The 22,283-nt window shown below is 41.7% G+C and overlaps 1 protein-coding gene across 2 annotated transcripts in view; it reads right to left on the minus strand.

Annotated features, from left to right (window-relative positions):
- Positions 1–21,764, minus strand: part of nnt (nicotinamide nucleotide transhydrogenase) — a 41,406-nt gene extending 19,642 nt beyond the window's left edge. Inside the window, exons 1-12 of one of the 2 annotated variants that reach the window (XM_085167070.1) lie at positions 21,668–21,764; positions 19,536–19,755; positions 16,733–16,962; positions 10,358–10,575; positions 10,033–10,120; positions 9,793–9,881; positions 8,120–8,307; positions 7,618–7,751; positions 7,309–7,500; positions 6,157–6,310; positions 5,122–5,283; positions 1,133–1,243 (exon numbers count right to left, since the gene is read on the minus strand). In XM_085167070.1, coding sequence (XP_085023196.1) covers positions 1,133–1,243; positions 5,122–5,283; positions 6,157–6,310; positions 7,309–7,500; positions 7,618–7,751; positions 8,120–8,307; positions 9,793–9,881; positions 10,033–10,120; positions 10,358–10,575; positions 16,733–16,962; positions 19,536–19,689 — 1,720 coding nt within the window. In that variant the 5' untranslated portion in view covers positions 19,690–19,755; positions 21,668–21,764. Of the gene's footprint in view, positions 1–1,132; positions 1,244–5,121; positions 5,284–6,156; positions 6,311–7,308; positions 7,501–7,617; positions 7,752–8,119; positions 8,308–9,792; positions 9,882–10,032; positions 10,121–10,357; positions 10,576–16,732; positions 16,963–19,535; positions 19,756–21,289; positions 21,312–21,667 lie in introns of those variants that run through there. The other variant, XM_085167071.1, reaches the window with a different exon arrangement.
- Positions 21,765–22,283: the final 519 nt, after the last annotated feature.

The following is a 22,283-nucleotide window of genomic DNA, read 5'->3' on the forward strand; positions in this document are numbered from 1 at the left end:
TACTTTGGTTGTAACAAGTAGTTATTTACTACTACTACTTACTTGCTACTTGCTTCTATTACTGTAATTTGCTTTTAGTGAGCAGTAAAACAGGTATACCTAATAAAGTAGCCAATTAGTTGATATTAGCTTTAAACAGGCATTTGAACCTTTGACTTATCAGCAAGACAGTGCCTGTTGCACATGCAGACATCAGAATCCCAGTTTTGCATGTTTTCGGTTTTATTGAAAGGCCTGAAAGGCTCATGTTTTCAGTTCGGTAGCTTAGAAAAACGTAGCTCTGGGTTTTTTACCCTTCTTGCAGTGCAACCACCCCACTGGAGCTTTCAGGCATTTTTCAGATTTTTGCTAACAGATGGATTTGATAAGGCAGCATGTTCACATTTTACATAGACCTAATTGCGCTCTGTCTTTATTGTGTTTGTCCGTTTCCATGGCATGTTAAGTTTGTTCCCATGGGGTTATGGTAATGTGGTATACTGCTATGAAATATGTCTGAGGAACCCAACTCAAAGAGAACATTAAAAAAATAACTGGTAGGTATGTCAATGAAGGCTGTGGTATTTCAGAAGAAAGAGCAAAGTTAAGTGAAAGCGCTAAAAAGTGGTTTGTACAGTGATGCATTTGAAAGCAATGATTGATCTGTGGTAAGATTCCACTTAATGCCCTCTGCATCTCTAACACTCCACTGATGCATCAGTATATTTTAACAAACAAGCCAAATGTATCTGTTACGCAAGTCAACTATTTATTTGCTTGCATCAAAGTCTGTCCTGGTGTCTAGCAGTGAGTTAATAGGAGAAATTAAAACTAAATCATGGCTCAGCCCTGGAGGAACACTCTGTTTTTCCCAGGACTATTACAGAGCGATGAGTATTATAATGACTCCAGGAACAGTTTGTCATTATAATGGAAATTATTGAGGCTAATAGCAGGAATGGATGTGTGTGGTCCAAGCGAGAGCCACCGACTCTGGGCTGAGCAGGTGGGCAGAGAGGGCAGCTGCAAAACTTGGGTTTGAAATGATGTTATTGCACAATCAATATTAAACACCTCAATCTTCGGCCCAAAATGATATTTCATTGGCTCTGGGTTGCTGTAACTGGCAGGTGTCTGTGTTAGGGTGACTCACCAGCAATGTTGACCGAAGAGATGAAGGCAGCGAGCACAGCCAGTGTCTCAGCAGTCGAAGTTGGGACGTAGCCCCCTCCCATCAGGGACAGACCACCCACAGCCGTCAGACCTGCAGACCGCAGACATTTCAGTATTCATGAACCTACGCTTTCATAATACAGTGGGGGGGGGGGGTCAAAAATTTGGTGAAGATGTTACAAAAACAGCACAGAACTTCAAAACATGAATTCAGTTGTCGAAAAAATAAAACGTTAATCTTGACACTCATTAGATTTGGTTTAATCAAACAGTTTCCTCGGAATTGTGTTTGTTTCCCCGATAGGAAAAAGATACGGAGATAAAAAAAAAAATGGATGGAAAGGAAAAGAGTGTGTGCGCTTTTACCAAAAGAGACTCAGGAAACCTCGATAACATCAGTCCTGTAATGATTTACAGGCAGTAGGATGCAATGCACAACTACCATTGGAGCCTGCATTCACATGGGCTTGTGACTGTGTGCTATTTTGGTTGACTAACAGGTAGTGTGTGTGTTTGTGTGTTTGAAGTCAACAGTGTTAGATTGGACTTTCAAATGAGGAAAAAAGGAAGTCTGACCTCCTTTTTTCTCAGACAAAATGCAGCTTTATAAACACGCCTGTATGTCGGCTTCAACTTTTAAAGCTGCCAAACACTCTTTTGCCACTTGTATTTATGTAATACAACCTCATTTTAAATTAGCTGTCACAAATAGAAACCACTGTTGCAGGATAACCTGGAGCATTAATACTTTAAAGTTGGTTTTTAATCACCCCACAGAAACCAGCAAAAAATGAGTCAGGGTGCCACTAATCAATCTTCTTTTAATAATGATTAATGTTACACTCTCATGAACAAAGTGACTGTATGCAGTCTATATACATCTCACACAAACTGAATCCGTGTTCTGTATTTACGTATGTAAACTAGTGATGATCCCTGTAACTGTCCACATTTTCCAACCACACTGATCCAGTCAGTTTTCCATTAATTTGCTTACTACAGCATTCTGAAAACAGCCAGCCTCGACACTGGTCGTTGATAACAATCATCTGTCAAGTCAGCAGTCTTCTGCATGTTGCGTGTGCTGAACTAGACAGACAGATCCTATACAAATACAACGTAAGCAAGTCAAATTTGAATAGTGAGGTTTTAACAAGCAACAGTTAGATAATACATTGAAGTTGGTACTATTTAAATTTAAAAACCAAATCTTTTTAAACTTTTTTATACCACATGCAAATTTCTTGAGATGCAAGTATATACGTCCAGTAGGTGTGTTACATTTTTCTTTGGCTTTCACCTCTTTTAACTAACAGCCTTTTTAAAGTGTATTTTCTTTTTTTTAATATCTAAAAATGTCCTTAAAATTCCAACTTTGCTTTAAATTTGATAACAAACAAACTTTTAGCTTTTAAGTTGCAGCATATTAAGCATGGCCTTGAACATTTCAAGCTTATTCTTCAAGTTTCCTTCCCTCTTTCTATTTTATTTTTTTTTTAGGTCACATACTCATTTTAATGTTTATTGTCCTTTTGTTTGCCATATAGATGGGTATTTGATGTACAGCTAATATTTATGGCTTATCATGACTCGAGCTTGTTATGGTTAAATGGTTAAATAAAATTACCAGGTGAGCCCACTTCCTAAATGTAATCTGAATGGGATTTTTTATTTTTTTTTGCATTTTCTCGGGGGAGGTTTTTTGTGTGTTGTTTTTGTTTTACCTACAGCTAATGTCAACATGTATATGTTGATGTTAGAAGCCTTGAAGCCTCAACAAAGAGTTACATTAGGACACTACGGTCTTTACTTCTTTCTGCTCCTGATCAATGAATAATGTGTGCAAATGCAACCTGACTGAAAAAAACAAAAACAAAAAAACAAACAAAAGCAATGTTGCCACTTGTCAACAGGAACTGAGCTGCACAATAAAAAAAAAAGTCCATGCTATAATTAGTCATGACAAGAATGTCCCCTCCTTAAGACTCCAGTATACACGCCATGTTGGTCGCCTTGTGTGCGTCTTTTTATGCTTGCCAATGACACACAAGCCGCTGCTGCAGTATTCACAGGAGAAGGCCTGTTTTGGTTGGAGGTTTCCTATTAAAAGGGAGTTCTTCATTCCCACCATCTCCAAGGGCTTGTGCATGTGACTGTTGGGGTTTTCTCTCTAATATAGAAAGCACCTTGAGCTAATTGTTCTGAAATACTTCTAAATAAATAAAACTAAACTGGACCTACAGAATAAACTGATCAGTCACTGGGAGGACAGCAAATAACTAGTTAACTCCTTGCAACTAGTCACTAACAATGGGAAAAGGGGGAAAAATGAGAATTTGATTTTTTCTTTTTAAAGAAAAGAAAACAGATGCAGTTACATCTTGTAGGTGGAGATCAAAGACATTCCTGTCCAACTTAATGAACGGATAAGCCCAAAAGCAAGCCAATAGGCATCAGTGGACACATGCAAACTGTAAGGTATCAACAGATGTCTGCACTGGGTGGCCTAACGCCCTGTGTGTGTGTCTATGTATCAAACATTAGGTTTCAGGCAGTAAATCAGGGCTCTCAAGTAGATTAAAGCCTTATTATAAGTCACCAGATATGAAGATACATTTCAATGAGCCACTGGATGTGAAACCAGTATCTGAAGAATCTAAGATGACCCACCAGTCAGAGTCACTACTGGCTGTAACACAATAATGTCCTGAAAAGAATAAAACTGTCCCTCATTGCAACCCTAAATTCCAACATGATTCCCTAATGTCTGTAAGTTATTGTGTGTGTGTGTCTTTATGATGCCTGGCACAACAACAACAATTCTGCAGGTTTCACTGTTTCCATAACCACAGTCAGTGACAGAGGTTTTTAAAAAAGCCAATGAGTCCCTGCCAAATATGAGAGGGAAAAAATACCTGGACAAAGAGGAAGGTGAGAGGGGAAAGGAGGTGAAGGGAGCAGACAAGATGGAAAGAAAAACAAAAAACAAAAAAACGTTTCGGGAAATCTATCAAGCTCTACCAATATTAAGCGACGAACCTCATGAACCCCATGTGCCTTTTCGAGCCATCTCATTTAAGACAGCACTGGACAAACTTCACAGAAGGGTAAATAATATATAGGTGTCGCTAATAACATTTCAAAGAAAGTGAAAACTATCTCTTAGTTATTACACTGCTTGGCTCTGCAGGCGAGCTCTGATGTCCGGCTGTGCACACGAGTAAACGACCAAAAGACTTCTCTGACCCTCAGAGATCACCAACGGCGTGTTACTTCCTACCTCAGTGTGTAGCTGTGGAGTGATCAAAGCTGTGAGAACACACACGTACCTTACCTCTCTAACCTCTTAACCCTTCTGTGTTAAGCAGCAGCCGCAATAAGAACTCGATCCTGAAAGTTTTAGAACGAAGGGCAACAGCAGGGTTACAGCAGCCAGCTGGGTGTGATCGATCAAAGATTAAGATTAAGGCTTTTATATATATATTTTTTTAAATTAATGTATTGCTATTCTATATCTGTATACCACGAGGTAGATGATGTTGTGTTTCAGTAAATTCTACTCTGCTTGACAGTAAAGCTGTACGGGTGTCAGTGGGGATTAATGACACTTGTGAGTACACATGATTAATAATTTTGGTTAAACAGCTTAAAGTCAAACTTTCAAAAAAGTTATTTTTGATTAGTTAAAACATCCAGCGTCCAGTCAAGAAGTGAATACAATTACTGACATGTGATTCAGACTGAATAAGGAAACATCAATATTCATGTCTGTAATTACAATTATTCTTAGAAATGTAAACGTGATAAATGTGTATCGTGCAGCTATAAATCAGGCACTGTGTGGATCTGTGATTTGTGCTTACACAGATGGGAGAAACGATGACTTCATTCATACTAGACAGAAAAATGACTTCCGTTATGGGAAGTTTAACTCACAAACTGTAATGAGACACATTGCAAATAACTGACCTGAGATGGCGTTGGTGACAGACATGAGAGGAGAGTGCAAAGCAGGAGTGACTCCCCACACTGTGTGGTATCCCACGATGCCAGCCAGACCAAAGGTGGTGACCATCTGAGTGAAGGCAGCGTTGGGAGCTGACAGGCCCAGACCAAGCAGGGTGGCGATGCCTGGCACAGAGAGAAGAGAAGTTAAGGAAATAAAAGAAGTAGAGTAGCTCTGACTGCACAGCTGAAGGACACATTAAGAGTGAAATACAAAATGCATGCCTACTGAGGAGCTCCTATTTATTACTCACAGAATTAGGTGGAGAAAATGTTTTAAATGCGCTGGTTCTTTTTCCTGGAATATTCTATAGAAGGAGCTGAAACTGTCGGGACTGGTTTATGTTGGAGCTGGAGTCTAAGAAAACAGTTCTGTCTTCATTTTAATCTCAAATATACGTAACTGGAAAAATAAAATCCCATAAATATGTGGTGGGCACTTGACCACCCATGTTGTCCTAATTCCCTTCACTTTAGCAGACAAGTTTATTTTATTACTTTGGCGACTATTCTTTTACAGACTGAACGCACATCCATGATGATCTAAATGGCTGCAGATAAATGGGCATTTACAGGCAGTCCACACTGATTAAGAGGAGCTAACATCAGTAGTTGTGTGTTAGTGTTAAGTAGGAAACTACTCAAGCACCTAAACAATGTGTGAACCGCATCCACTACATGTTCTGCACTGACACAGAGGCACCATGGGAACACCTCACCACAGCTCGACTTCAAACCAACACTCAGCGTGATGCTGTTTTTACAATGCACACTTCCTGACACTAACAGGGTGCCGGTGTGTGCATCTGTAACCTGCCTCTGTCACTTCTCGCCTCCTGTACTGTTAACAAAAAGCTGAAAGACCTCGACCTCCCCTAAGACCCTTTGATGACAGTTAAAATATATGAGAGTAAACTGTGTTAAAGAACACTTTAGTTGAATTACTCCACCCTAAATCTAAATTTAATGGTACACCCACAGTTATCTGCAACAACCAACCTCCAGTGTAAGCCCCAGCGCTGGTGAGTGTGGCCCTGAAAGGGGAAATCTGTGCAGCCTTCTCTGCCTCCAGTTCCTGGACGCTCTTCGTTTTAGGAGGCGCTGCGACGGGCACGTTGAGAGGCTGAGGAGCGGGGAACAGGTTCTTTCCTTTCTGGAGGTGACAAATAGAGAAACAAAAAGAGCAAACCATTTTTATGGCTCGGCTGGTAATGATCTTTGTCTGATTAAAAAAAAAAAAAACACACACACAGTGCAAAGTTATGAATTTAATATATGACACTTATCATGAAAGCAGTCCAAGCAAAGACCTCACTGATGATGATAACAGGAGGCATCCCAGTAAGATGCCCAAGGCCAGCTTAACTGACTCCTTTCAATGTGGAGGGATAGCGGCTCTACCCTGACCCCTCTCACGAATGGTCAATCTCTTACCCTTTTAACTGTTCAGATCAATGAGGAAAGCTAATGGACAGGTACAATAAAAAATTGCTGTGTTTCAGCAGCATTCGTAAGACCATTACTATATGAGTTAATTAATCTCTGAAATCTGCTCTTTTGAAGAAGTGAATAAGATTACAGACTAATATAAGCAAAATAATCTCTTATCTCTCTTTTCCTGTGCTAAAAAACATGGATTGAAGAAATCTGCAGCAGCTGTAGTGTGGTTTGCATATGGATATCCATATTGTAGTCAATATTTCAGCTGATTATTGCATTAACTTTGCTTAACCTAAAATTCTTAGAAGAATTCCATAAACAGGAGGTGAAAAATAAACTTGCTTGTAAATCATTAGACAAAGCAAAAATGAGAACCTCTGACTGCAATATTTAAATAACATAGAAATTAGAGTATATCATATGGCATAAAGATTTAATTTGCCTTGGGGTTTGGTATAATCGAGAGGACACTGCTTCATTTGCAGCTCTATAGAGACTATGATGCAAGAAGAATGCATGCTAAGAGTGACATCTAGTGACTGAGACATGATCCTACAACATGTGCAGATGGATGGATGGAAGGACCAGTAAAGAACAGCTAGAAAATATTAGGTAAGGACAGCCAGAGGAAAGGCAGAAAATGTCCACCCAGCCAAAGATCACATTGGCGATACCAGCACGTTTGGCTTTGGGCTGCACAAGACCTCATACCTCCATGACAACAGATCCTCTGACAACGTGATCCATGGTCCCATAGTCGAACTCGTCCTTGACATCAAAGTAAAAGTTCTCCTTGTCAGGGCTGATCGCCCGGATCAACTTGGTGATGTTGTTGGAATACAAAGTGCTGGACTGAGTTGGTAAACGGCTGGGTAGGTCTGTGTAGCCAACATGGGTCACGCCCTGTAACAAAAAAATTAATATTTTAAAAAATTAAACTAAGCCAATCAATTAAAGAAAACCAAACAAAAACTTCCTTTTGTTTAAGTGTGAGAACATCCGAAGAGTGTGTGCACTGACCTTGTATACAGACAGCTCTCCAGGTACTGTGGTTTCAATGTTTCCACCTGCCTCAGCAGCCAGGTCCACCACCACTGAGCCATCTTTCATACTTTCTACCATTGGCTTGGTGATTAGGATGGGTGCCCGCCTACCTGCATTGTTAAAACAGAAAGACTAGGCTATTAATGCATCACTGGAAAGATGATTCAAAATTGCCCACATTTACAAAGTATCATATCACATCAGCCTCAATGGAGCCTCAATCTCAAAGTATAACCCAGCAAGTAACTCATTGTCACTGCAGTTAAGCTTACTGTGCCCACAGTACATTTAAAAATTGTTAAAACCAAAAGATTATTGGAACTAATGGGCACTTTTTTAAGAGTTGAGACGAGAATACACATCTCAAATCCTATTTCAAAAAGAGAGAAATCTCTTTATGCAACCTTGATGTTGAGGACAGGGCTCGTGGCCACAGCCAACATTCTTATTCTGCCTGACACTGCGCTTCTCTGCATACCAGGGATAAGAGCAGTGCTGATGACAATGTCCACGTCCTGACACTGCTTAGCAAACAGCTTCATTTCTGCCTCTATAAACTCCTTAGACATTTCCTTGGCGTAGCCTCCCTGGCCTTCTCCTGACTCCTTAATGTCCACCTCCAGTGGTTCTGCACCCAGAGATTTAAACTGCTCCAAAGCTGCAGCTCTAGGAGAGAGGAAAATGAGAGGTTACTGGCAATTTCAGATGGGGGCATATTACACGTGTGATAAAAACTGCAAAGATTAGCAAGTTAATATATTATTTAATGGAAAACTATTTGGTAACCATTTACTGAAGGAAACAACATCCTTCCTGTGCTCTGTTAAAGGAAAAAGTCCCAAACATTTAGCAGTTCTGCCTTCTGAAATCAGAGAACTTTATTTTCTACTTTGTACATGAAAATAAAGTAACTGTCACCCAAATCAAGATATCAAGTTGGGACATGAGAGATAACAAGCACTTCTACTCATTTTCCTACATTCAATAAAGAAAAACAATAATCATGAAAATATCAGAAGAATAATCACTTCTAAAAATGATTATGTGGTACAATATGAGAAACACGGTATGTCCATAAAACTTGAAGAGAAACACACTGTGAATACTGTGTTACAGCAATAACACGTGTTAATGTCTCAGTCACACTAGAGTAAAAATAGGAAGCCAACCTCCTTGTGACTAGGAAAAACAAAATTGGTGGTTGTCTAGTGATTGCACTGAATTTTGTGCAGTAGCTGTGGCGACAAGCTGGTCAACCAGACGTTAAGCATACAACACCCTTAATGAGCACAACTCAGCCATTCTCATGCAATTGTTGGCATGTTTTTGCAGTAGGGAACGTGACTCAGATGGTTACCAACTGCACCAACTACGTCCCCATTATTGATGAGGTTCTGACTGAATTTATCACAGCTAATCACTATATTATCACAAACAGAGTATGCCAGCTGGACCCCAATCAATCGCAGACAGATTGCAGACTGAATCTGGCATAATAGTTTAATTTTGACTTTATCTGTTAGGTCTACAAAGTCTGCAAATAGTCAGAGATCTGTCTGTGAAGGTTTTCAGTCATCCAGGACATCGTAGTCTAAGGAGCTTGGAATGAAAAGCGTCTGGACTTCTTTCTCTTCAAGCAACTCAAAGAAGTCCAGACACTTTTCTTTCTAAGCTCCTTAGACAAGTCCGAGATCTGGTTGCTGACTTTAACTGCTGTAAAAAAAATAAAATCTATAAGACGGCAAGTTAACTGAACACAGAAAATTAGCAACGGTATAGTATATGAAGGGATGAAGGCCCTTACATTTACAAAGCCCCTGTTTTCTTTGAATTTTCCATGTACAGCAGGTATAAGGAACTCAAAGGAAAGAAGGTATGCATCATAATTTTATCCCATTTTTACATCATTACTGCACATTTCCTTCATTTAGCATTTTACTGCTGCTGCTTCAAAGTGTTCAACTGCCAAAGACAGCTTTTATTGTGAAAAAGCCAAAGGAGACACAACGCCTTTGTCGCTGTGATTAACTGCGATATTAGATGTTGCCATTGTAGCCGCTAGTTCTACACTAAGTTAATAATACTGACTACATTAGCTGGTGAACAAAAAACAATAACAAATAATATTTTACAGTCAATAACTTTTCTAACCTCGTATCAAATCCTCTGACAATGGCTCCCATGGCTCTGGCGGTGCCCGCTGCTGCCAATCCAGCCACGCCACCTCCAATGATGAGCACCTATTAAAGAAGGCGTACAAATACTAGTTAAGGATGACCAGAGTTATGACCCGTGCTTAAAGTTAAAACTGGCAGAGTCACATTCACAGATGCATACCTTCTAAATAAGAGAAATGCTACCTCCAAAAGTACACGGACTCAGACTACACACCTTTGCAGGAGGCACTTTCCCGGCTGCTGTAATTTGTCCAGTGAAAAAGCGTCCAAAGCTGTTAGCTGCCAGCACCACTGCCTTGTACCTGAAAAGACAGGGAATTCATAACAAAGAAAACAATGAATATAGATGTGCTACATGCAAATAAGAAAGAAAAATTGAGCAGTTGCTAAAACATCTAAAGAAATGTTTTCCTTTTTCTGGTCTGGGTCTGTAATCCAACATTTTGTTTATAAGACAAGAGTACGGGAAGACAGGAGCAGATCATTCAACTGGACGCAAGCGGTCAACAATACGTGCCTTGAAGGCACCGTGAACATACCCTGCGATGTTTGCCATGGAGCTCAGTGCATCGTAACCCTGGGCAATGGTGACTCTGGGCACCTGGTCCATAGCCAGGACAGTTGCTTTCTTCTTGGACAGCATGTCCATCAGCTCAGGGTTCTGAGCTGGATAGATGAAGCTGATCAAAGTAGATGCATCCTTCATCATATCCACCTCATGCACACCCAAAGCAGGGTTGAAAATAGGAGCACGGACCTGGAAGCAGACAAATTTAGCTCAGATAGTTTAAAACGAACGTAGTGTGACCAGAAATAACTGATCAGATCTTATCGAGATCAGTTTATCCCAGAGTATATATCAAAGCTACTATAGAGTACTGCAAGTGTTTCCTATATTTTTATAGATATGTATATTTCTACCTTTTCTTCAACATCAGCCAACTACAGTGCAGTGTTTTAGTGTTTTTTAGTTCTGACTTTTTTTATGCTATAAAGTTAACGCCATCAGTTCCAGTCCAGACTCACCCACTGGTTTCATCAGTAGTATAATACAGTTACCAAGGCTCTTTCATGAGTGACCAATGCACTAAGACTCAGGTCCATACTGGTACGTATAGTATCCAAGGAAGTAAGGATCCAGTGGGTTGTGTTTAAAGTAAGTCATCCACAGCAACCTTCACTTCTCTCTGACATTTTTCCACTTTCATATTAGTTTAGATTATAAAAGAACAAACCTTTAATTATAAATGATTATTAAATAAGAACCTGTAAAAGCATTAAGCTGCTTCTCATTTTCTTAGAATCGCTGCCTTTTTCTCATCCTCAACCACCATGTCTGACGCGAAGACAGACAGTTTAATTGTTTTGGGATAGTGACATGTTTTTTTCCCTGCATTCACATACTCTGTCATTCCTCCACATCCTCCTACACTTACACCACAAGACACACATCACGCCAAAAGCTGCTGTCATCATCAAAACTCTGACTTCCTTCCTTTCCCCCACTTCCTTCTATTATCCCTCATTACCTCTTCTTAACCAGTCAGTCAGATAGTGATACATTTCTGGCACAGGTTTCCTGGGTTCTTTCCTCTTCCCTCTCTACAACACACCTTCTCTTTATTTAAGACTTACCTTAAACATCCGAAACAAATAAACAACATTTTCAGGGATTTCTATAAAACGTTGTATTCACCACAAATAAACCCATCTAAAAAGGAAATTGATCAATTTTTAGACAACATAACTCTCCCAAAATTATTAGACTCTCAAGCAATGGCACTGGATTCGCCACTGACATCAGGTGAACTCCAGGAAGCCCTGATAAATATGTCCAATAATAAGGCTCCAGGTCCAGACGGCTTTCCTGCAGAATTCTACAAAGAATTCTGGACGATTCTAGCACCAGTTTTTTACAGAACGTTGTTAGAAATCAAAGAAAAGGGCAGACTTCCATCAAATATGAATTCTGCAAACATTAATCTCCTGCTAAAACCAGGCAAAGACCCTGTATATCCCTCAAGCTATCGTCCAATATCCCTTATTAATGTAGACCTCAAAATAATCTGCAAAGCTCTCTCGAAGAGACTAGAGAAAATAACCCCCCTCTTAATTCATCCTGACCAAACTGGTTTCATAAAAGGTAGGCACTCATCAACAAATACACGTAGATTACTTAATTTGATAGACTACTCATACAGTAAAAACCTTGAAACTACAATATTTTCCTTAGATGCAGAAAAAGCGTTTGACAGAGTTAACTGGAAATTTCTATTTGCAACTTTACACAAATTTGGTTTTGGATCTTCTTTCATCAACTGGTTAAAAATATTATATAATTCCCCAACAGCTTGTGTCAGAACAAATGACCAGACATCCTCCAGCTTATGTCTCCTGAGGGGCACCAGGCAGGGATGCCCACTCTCCCCTTCACTGTTTGCAATTTTTATCGAACCACTAGCAGCAGCAATTAGACAGAATTCAGCAATTAAGGGCATAAAATGCAAGAACGTAGAACATAAAATCAGCCTTTATGCTGATGATGTGTTACTCTTTCTCCAAAATTCACAAACCAATATCTCTGGGGTGATTGAATTGATAAACTCTTTTGCAAGAATATCAGATTACTCAATTAACTGGTCAAAATCTACAGTCCTTCCTATTAATTGCTGCTTCCATAATTCCTCTTCTACTCCACTGCAATCGGGAAATATAAAATATTTAGGTATTAATGTTTCTCCCAAGCTTGCAGATCTAACTAAATTAAACCATACCCCACTTTTAAAGAAAGTAGAAGGTGATCTGGCTAGATGGAAATGTCTACCCATATCACTCATGGGAAGGGTTGCTGCTATAAAAATGATGGTATTACCAAAAATAAATTATTTATTCTCAATGATCCCAACTAAACCGCCGCAAGATTGGTTCAGATCTCTAGATTCATATATGTCCAAATTCCTTTGGAAAAATAAGCCCCCACGTATAAGCTTAAAAACACTACAAAAAACCAAGGATAAAGGAGGATTAGAACTACCGAACTTTCAGCACTACTTCTTAGCCAACAGGCTTCAGTTTATCTCAGGATGGCTAAAACATACCCTCTTAGATGAACCTTGGCTAGATGTAGAACAAGCACTTTGCAATAATCTAGAGATTTCAGATCTACCATTTATCAGCTCAAACATCCAACGACATGAATGCTTCAAAAGCATCAACATCAGCTCTTCTCTGACAGCATGGTGGGAGTTTCTAAAATTGACGGAGTCTTCATTAATCCCATGCAAACGTACACCTATCTGGAACAACCCTGACATATTACAAAACAATAATATGATAAACTTTTCAGATTGGAATGGTAAAGGAATCAAATATGTAGAACATATACTAGAAGGAACAGAATTTATTTCATTTGACAGACTAGTTACACAATATGGGATCAACAAGAAAAGATTTTTAGAATATCAACAAATTAAATCCATAATAAAAAAGAAATTTAAACTGGGTCAAGTTGAACTACAAACACCACCAAGTGTGGTTCAATTTTTTACTCTTAAAACCCCCAAATTACTATCCAAAATGTACAGAATGCTTTCTAAAACAGATGAATCAATATCACTTCCTATTGCAAAATGGGAAGCGGATTTATCAGTTAACTTAGACCAAAACTTCTGGTCTCAGATTTGCTTAAAAACCTTTCATCTAATCAGAAATCCCAGTCTTCAATTAATTCAATACAAAATACTACATAGAGTGCACTATACAGGTCATCGGATGTTCAAGATGGGCTTTGCATCTACCAACAACTGCTCACACTGCCAAACCAATTCACCGGACAATTATATCCACGCTCTTTGGTTCTGTCCACCAGTTCAGAAGTTTTGGCGCGAGATATGTGAAGACTTATCAAAGTGTCTGAAATGTAACATTCCAACTTCCCCCTTAGTGTGTTTGTTGGGCAGCTTAGATAATGTCACTTCAGAAAAGAATATAGCCCATATGGTTTTCACTGCCCTATGCATAGCCAAGAAAACAGTCCTCATGAACTGGAAAAATAAAAACAATCTTAATTCTAACCAATATAGAAATTATCTATTAGATTACATTAGTCTTGATACAGCCTCTGCCACCACATCAGATCAATTGCTCTGGACTCCTTTGATCACCTCCATCACCTAGTGGGGGTGGGGGGTCATATTTTGGTCTCGCCTTCACTGTTGTGATTGGTGTGGGGGTAGGGTCGGGCTTAGGGCGTCAGGCGGTTCCCCGGGAGCATCTTCCTTGGGGGGCTCAACCCGGGGTAGCGGTCATGGCCAATTAGGGGCTCTGTTGGCTCTTAGGTGACGGCTTCCTCGTGGCTACGTGCAGCGGGGCTAGGGGAGGGTCTGTGCTGACGGACGGGGGTTACTGACCTGGTAGCCTGGCTGCCCCTGGGTGGGTCCGGGACGGGCGTGAGGTTCTGGGGGCGCTCCGGCTCTGGCCTGGGGCCCTGGCCGGGCCTCGGGGGCCTGGGTCCTGGTTGGTGTGTTGCCGGGGTTGTGGGCCGGTGGGTATATGGGGGCCCGCCACTGGCGCGGGGTGCCGCCGGTGCGCCGAGCCACCTGGGGGGCTCTTCAACTGGTGGGGGGGGGGTTGTCACATCTTGCAGGAGCTTTCCTCTCTCAGGAACTCTCTCTGCAAGAGGGGGAGATACAGGAGAGGTGGAGGAAGATCTCAGCCTGGGCGTCTATTGTCTTATGTAGTCTGGAAGATGAGTGGATGATGGGGTGGGTGTAGTTTTCTCTGTTGTGGGGTTGGGTGGACTGCCCCGGGCTCTGTGGGGCCGGGCGGCGCCGCTGCACTGGTCCCCGGTTCGGATGGGCCTGGGCCCCCCTTCCCTGGCGGGTCGCGGAGTATGGGGGTGCCTACTGGGGTCAGCGGGGGAGCTGGCCCCAGGGAGGGGTCACTTGCCCCTCCCTTCCTTCCCTCCCCATCTCCAGCTGCCTCCCTCTTCCCGCTCCACCACAACCACCCACACATGCAGGGCCTTGGAGTAGGGGTGTGTCACCAGGGTGCAGAGGAGGTAACCCCCCCCCCCCTCTGTCCCCTTCTGGCTGCCTCTGCCTCAATTTTATCCCGCAACTTAGACATTCACATTACTCACACTCTCATTACACATACATATAGGATCTTGGGGGTGGGCACGCTACACGGAATCCCAATTACCATCAGGGTGTACACCTCACCCCCGGCGTCGTTGCCCACCTCTCAATTTTAAATACACGTAGACATTGAGGGCTAGCAGGAGGGACTATGCGCTTACCTGCTGCTTTCTGGCAGGTAGCTCCATGCCCTCCTGGGTTTTAAATGCACCTTAGAACACACATACATCAACACTACAATGAGCGGGTGGAGGGAGGTTAGGAGTCTTCTCTCACCCTCGTTCTCTGCTTCCTGCTGGAGCAGGGGGGCTAGGAGGAGGAGTTGGCCGTCCGACTGGGATCCGGAATGTGGGGCCTCCCTGCTGCTGCGGAGTCGGGGCGGTCTGCTTCTCCCCACCGCAGGGAAAAGGGTAACACAACCTGGGTCTGGGTGCAGTTCCCCCCTCCAGGGGCAAGGGTACCTAGACCCGGTTCGTAGAGTACGCTTGGGGAGTGTGATTGTGTGTACAGCGTCTCTTTATGTCTGTCTCCACGTTGGTTGAGTGTGGAGTAAGTGCATATGAGAGCATGAGGGTGGGAATGGATGTTTGTATCTGTGTGTGCCTGTATGTCTGTGTCTATATGTCAGGTTGGGTATCAGATGCCACCTCTCTGAGGACAGCTCAGGCCCTCCAAGGTTTGGAGGCCTATCTCCCCCCACCACTTCCCCTGCCGGGGGCGGACTCCCTCAGACATCGGTGCGTTGGTGGTTCTTTGTGTCCGGGGGTGGGCGTCCGGGTACACACCGGCTCACTCCTTGGCGGCTGCTTATCGGGGCCTGGAGCCTGGGGCTCGCTTGGGCCACCTCGGAGGTGGGGTGCCCCCGGCCTCTCGGCCTGGGGCTCGGTCACTCAGGCACAGCTGGCTGCCGGCGGAGCTCACGGGCACGTCACTGCAGCCCCCCCTGGCTTCTGCTCCGTGGCTGCTGGGTGACCCCTCATCTGGGACTCTCCTCGGCTCTTTCTGGGACAGTGGCGCGGCTGCCCCTCTGTTGGTCTTCCTTGGTCTCTTGTGTTCTGGGGGCCTCTGGATGTCTGGAGTTTTGATCTCCTCCATACCTGCTTCATGCCCTGGAGGACGGGGCAGTGGCCCCCCACACCCTCTAGCAGATCATTACATGAGGGAACCTTTTAAGAAAACAAGCGCGTCCATGCTCACAGGTGTACACACGGGTGATCACACACACAAACTACACCCTTTTTGGCTCCTACCTCAATGCACACTGTGCTGTCGATCTTACGTGCTGCACAATAATGTTTAATATTTAGTATTTACTGTCATATTCCCATATATCATTGTGATGTGGTTTATTGTATTACTCTCGTTTTCTTCTGCTTGTTTTCTTTTTTCTTTCTCAACAGGTGATCCAGGTGATCGATATATGTATTTATTTTTTTATTTATTTATTTTTTTTCTTCTGCTTATTCTGTTGGTTTTTGTTTTTTGCCCTTCTCCCCCGTCCCTCTTCTCAACTGTCTTTCTTTCCCTCTTTCTTTCTCCCTTTTCTTTCCCCCAGTCAAATCTGTCCCGTATTCAGCAAGTGAAAATAAAATAAAGAATAAAAGGTGAATCAAATGGACCATTACGGCAAAGCTGGGATGGTCAATTTGGTAAAGAAAAACCGTTGGGCATCTTTCTTCGCCTTTAGACAATAATTCTGATGGCAAAAGAGCCAAACGGGACAGGCAAAAAAAAAAAAAAAAAAAAAAAAAAAAAAAAAAAAAAAAAAAGACTTACCTTAACCACCACATCAGATGCTAAGACGTCTTTGAGGTCTTTAATTGTTGCTCCGGCCTGGGCGTACTGTTCATCACCGAACTTGGAAGACTCTCCAGCTCCGGACTCCACAACAACATTGAAACCCTGTTTGATGAGTGCCTGGACGCCGGCAGGCGATAGCGCCACTCTGCGTTCATTCTGGAAAATTTCTTTGGGAACGCCGACGGTGAGTTGTTTGTATGGAATACCTAGAGAGGGAAAAATGATCTGGTGAAACTCACAAACTGAAGGAAAGTTTTTAATGAGCTACAAAAGCTAAGGTGAAATAAATAAATATTGAATCCTTAATGAAGAAAGATGGTAGAAATGTGCAGTGTGTTTCTGGGTTTGAACGACTGAAGATGCCATGTTCCAAAACAGCAGAAAGATATAGTGACAATAAACAAGCCACAACATTTTGTTTATGTTATGGATCTTTGCTACTACTACATGAAAGGACAACTTAGCTGAGTTTACCATAAACATATGAATAACGGCCTTTGTTTGCATTCCTGATAAGATTTTTCTCTTCATGTGACATTTGCAAATTAGCAGTAAACACAAACTACAGCTTGGACTGCTGGTAAATTCACCAGTTTTGCAGGTATTTTGAGTCTCTCATTTACTAATCAAAGCTGACCTGATTCAAATAGTGACATAAAAAGGGGAGTGTGATATAAGAGAATAACAAGGGATAAATTAGTAGCAAAAGAGAAACTGAAAAGAAAACAACAGAAAGAACAAACTGAAGTCTTTTTATAGTACTTTCTTTTTCAAGTGACAGGCAGGCACATGCTTTAATGGCTCCTATGGGAAATTCCACTGCAGTTCCTTCCTGCTGCCTCCTCAACCCATACACATGAACCTTTACTCTTTTCTGCTCCTGCTGCTGCAGTGACCCATCCTATGGCCACTTTTACAGGAAGCGTCGCAGCACAAGACATCTCAGAATTTATCTTCTGAGCCAACGATGTGAATATGGTCTATAAATCAAAGGTCAGTACTGATATAAGAACCCTATCTACCAAAAAAAAATGCTCTCAGGTAGCCTTCCGGCAAAAATTAGGATTAGTGAATAAACACGCTGAGTAGACAAAAGCAGATAAACCCATTCACCACTAAAAGCAGTGACCAAGGGCTGTTGATTACCATTTTTTGCTAAAGACCTAATCAATTACCGCATATGTAACGTGATATTTTCAACAAACTAACGTAGTCCGATTGCAAACATACGGATAGATCGATGATGATCAAAGTGATCCGTGTTAATCCCTTCTTATATCAACAACACTTGCAACACAGACGTGCTCGGAAGACCCGGTGCAGACACAAGAGACAAGTGAAGATAGTCTTATGAGTTGAAGATAACTTATTACGTTACTGTGAGTGCAATGAAAGCTTCCACGACTGAAACCCTGAGCCTGCAGCCTCGACACCTTCCCCTATGAATGAAACATTGAAAAGGGCAGACCCTCAGTGGCACATGATTGTTGTTTTTAAATTAACATGTTTACACTGTGACGATTTTCTTGGAAATGAGGACAAGAGGAAATGCTGAAAGGCTGACAGGCCTGGGTTGTTTCAAAGGAGGGGATGCTTAGACCTACGGCAAACCAGCCTTTTATTATACAGGGATATTATAATCATTGATTGGGCTGAGATAAAAACTTACAAATAAGATTACAGTGATTTTTTTTTTTTTTAGAATAGTGCTGAAGCAGCTCTGACAATTTTACAAAATAAGTCAGAAGCATCATGCTGTGCTCATTTGCTAACTCTACTCCCACAGTCATTTATGTCTGTAAGCTTGCTTGCAAGTTATACCAACACCATACACAACATGCAGCAAAGTCTGATCTTGTCCACTTTAAAGAACAAAACCCGTCTCACGTAAACACATGCTTTCAGGTTATGCTGTGAGTCTATAAGTTCTCTGGAGGTCAAAGCATAATCACACGTAAGCATGTGTGCCCCTCCTACATGAGATCATAATCTGACACTTGTGTGTCCAGAATAAACGCTGCCAGCTGTTACTGGAGTGAGCTGAACTGCAGAAATGTCAACCCATGTCACCATGAAGCAAAGGAAACCAGCACACGCAGACATAAAGCTCCTCGAACCAGCTGGTTCACAGTCATCACACCTGCTGCCTCAGAAACTTCAAATTGAGAATGTCCCTGAAACTGGGTTATGCACTATATGATATTTAAACAAAAAGCAACACCGACTCTAAACCAAAACTCAAAACTGAAAAACTGCTGTGTGAGACTGAAGTTTGTCCTCTGGATTAACTATTTCATAACACTGACCTTCAAAACAAGCATGCAAGAATGAATGAATAGAATGCTACAACAGAGATTACGGTGAACTGAATAATCCTCTGTTTTATATAATGCGTAGCAGACATCTGTAACACTCATGCTGTACACCTGACACTGAGAAAAGACATGGACGCTACAGGTGGTGTTGCTCCTGTGGCTATCAGCGGTTAAATATCTACCTATATCTCAATAAAGATATGTCTCAATGAAACAGTAGAAAAACCCAGCCTGCTATCCAAGAATGCCCAATCATACATAATTGTGAATTTCATAGCATTGTTCTTATATAGGAACATTAGGTCACAAAGGCTTACACCTAGCAATATAACACTGTTCCAGGCCTGGGTCACCTTGCCCATTTTATGGATTACGAAGACAGTCAATAAAACAAAGAGTCACACCACACTGATTATAGCATTAATGATTCTTTAACTTGCGCTCCTCGCTGTGCAGTGCCTTACCTGGACTAGCACATCGCCCGAGAGCTTGATGGGTCCTAAAAAAACGCAGACATGTTGACTTGATGGTACGGCCACTCTGCAGCTTTACAGCAGAAACCCCGCTGAACACAGGCGCTGAGCAGCTGGCCGCCACAACTCGGAGGAGGCTAGCCATGGTGCACGCACACACACCTGACACTCACACTGCAGGAGGAGCTATAGAGGACAGACAACAGCCCTCCTGGGGAGGAGACATGAAAAGAGAGAGAGGGGAGGGTGGTTAGAGGTTAAGAAGAACTGCAGGATGAAACTATGTTGAAGTGAGAGGAAAAAATAAGCATGTTGAATATTTTTCTCGATCCCAGAACTAGAATCCAACTACACACATGTCAAATCCTTTCACAGAAAACTGTCCTTCCCTTGCACATCAAGGACATGCAAGTGACCGCTGTTTATGCAACAGGTCACATAGCTGCACTAAAATTCAACACCTTATTATGAGTACGTTGTTTGACTTTGCACTAATAAAGCCACAGAGAACTACAATCACTTATTTTAATTGCAACAAACCAAATGATTCAAAGGCAGTAAACAGCATATGTGGCGTAGTGTGTTTGCTTTAAAAGAAGATAATATGACTGGGATAAACTAGGAGAGGAGGCTGGTGCAGAAGGGTTCAAACTAGACCGCACAGGCTGCAAGCTCTACTGTGCCACTTTTTATGTCTTGAGTAAAGGTTAAAAACATGCACCAATCATTAGTGCAGAGAGTGGCGTTCAAGGACTCAATGAACTGAGGAATCCTCAATATTTCAAGTAATTTGTCAAGCAAAAAAAATCATATTATTTGCTGGTACACCTTTGCGAGTGGAAAATATAGTTACTGTGTAAACTGCAATCAATACTATTAATTGAGCTGTCCGTAATTTTTTTGTAAAAAGTCTAAAGAGCTAATAACAATTAATGTCTTAGTACACAAAAAACACAAGTGATAAATTATAAACAGCAATCAATACATCATTAAATCTAAATAGAGTCATACAATCATAGCGTAGGCACATTAATGAATATGCCTGCAAACATTTTAAATTAAGTTATTTATTGTTAATTCGTTATTGAATTAAGCTCTCAATCTAGAGTTAAACAGTAGTCAAAATGTAACAGGCCACATATGACCAACAATATTCAAAAACTACCCAGGAAAACCAAACAGTACAACTTCATAAACAAAAAACAGTCATTTGATATTTACTGATAATTAAGAAGCTCATTAACAATGGAATCTCTCAGTGTTCAGCCTTGGATGTGCATACACTGTTTGGATAATTCATGCTAGACATTTTTTAGTAGTATTATCATTATTATTATTATTATTATTGATTTTTCAGGCATTCAGTTGGAGCACAAAAGCTGAGCTGTCCTCAGTAAACCAAGACTGAAGTTAAACAGGCCTGAATGAAACGTGGCAACATAAACGCAAAATGAACTACGTGTATGAATTAATAAATAAACAACAACACGAATAAAGGTCGATAAAAGTTAATTGTGGATCATTTAAGGCAGTAGTTGCGGGTTTGTTTGTTTTTTTAATCTGTAACTACCACGTCATTGAGTTTCAGCTAACATGCAGCTAACAGTTAGCTAAAGATACATAAAAATAACCACCAAGATCATCATCAAGCTGCTTGGGTCTGCTGCTCTGTGTTCTATGCTTAACCCTTCCACCACCTCGTGAGTCACCAGTAAAACAAACCTACATATCAATGGCTTCCTTACAATAACAACAACACAGCGGTGTCATTCAAAGAATCTGGAGCATAAAAGCTGGTGCATTAAACGCATTTCAGGCGGGCCAGCTCTCACACAGCTTCCCCTGTGAATCAAGAGACAACACGGTCACAATCCAGGCGGGCAGCTCGCTTCTCTTTTTGTCTATACCCGTGACAAAATATATAAGGGGGGGGGGGTAAGGAAGCTAACCTGAGCTAACATAAAGCGCGCTAGCTTGCATACAAAGTCATATGGTTCTGATTCATACGTGTAGGCGACGTGTGAGTCAAAAAGGCCCCCTGCACACTCGCAGAAATGCAAACCGAAAAAAATGCATGGTGGAAAGCGAGAGTGGAGAGGTTAACGATTGATAACTCAACTGACCTTTGAAGACAATCCCCGGCTCTGTGCAGCACAGGCGAACTTTGCGACGACCCGGAAGGAGTGAGGAGAAGCGGCCGGCACAGAGACGTGATTGGACCACGGGAGATGCGTCAGAGGATATCAGGCGGCGCATGTTGCGCTGTAACTGTCAGTGTCGTTTCTCTGTCTTATGTCTTGTCACCGTTTATGCTTTATGATAACTTTTCCACATACTATATGTCATCAGATTTACCGAAAACAGCCTTAATTCAGACGAAAAGTTTCCATATGCTGGAAAAGACTAATGAGCACATTTCGGTAATGTACCTGGAAAATGCATAAAAAAAAACGTTGAAGGTGCAACTCTGCATGGCCCCACTGAGGCGCGCTCTACTACAGTTTACTAAGTCGGAGGCTCCGCTTGATTCATAGAATTTACTGTACTGTTTATGTGTTGCTATTCGCATTTGCTTTCACTTCGTGGATAAAGCAGCCCTCAGCCAATACTCTCATTCTTTTTGTTCCTCACAGAGGAATTGTTGGTCTCCCCAAAGTAGCACTGAGCCAAAGAAATAGGTTATTGCCAGCTGTGTTTCATTAATGCATGCTCAGTGCTGTGAAAAAGTATATACCCCTT

This window comes from Neolamprologus multifasciatus, chromosome 7, assembly GCF_963576455.1.
Source record: "Neolamprologus multifasciatus chromosome 7, fNeoMul1.2, whole genome shotgun sequence".
NCBI classification, from domain to species: Eukaryota; Metazoa; Chordata; class Actinopteri; order Cichliformes; family Cichlidae; genus Neolamprologus; species Neolamprologus multifasciatus.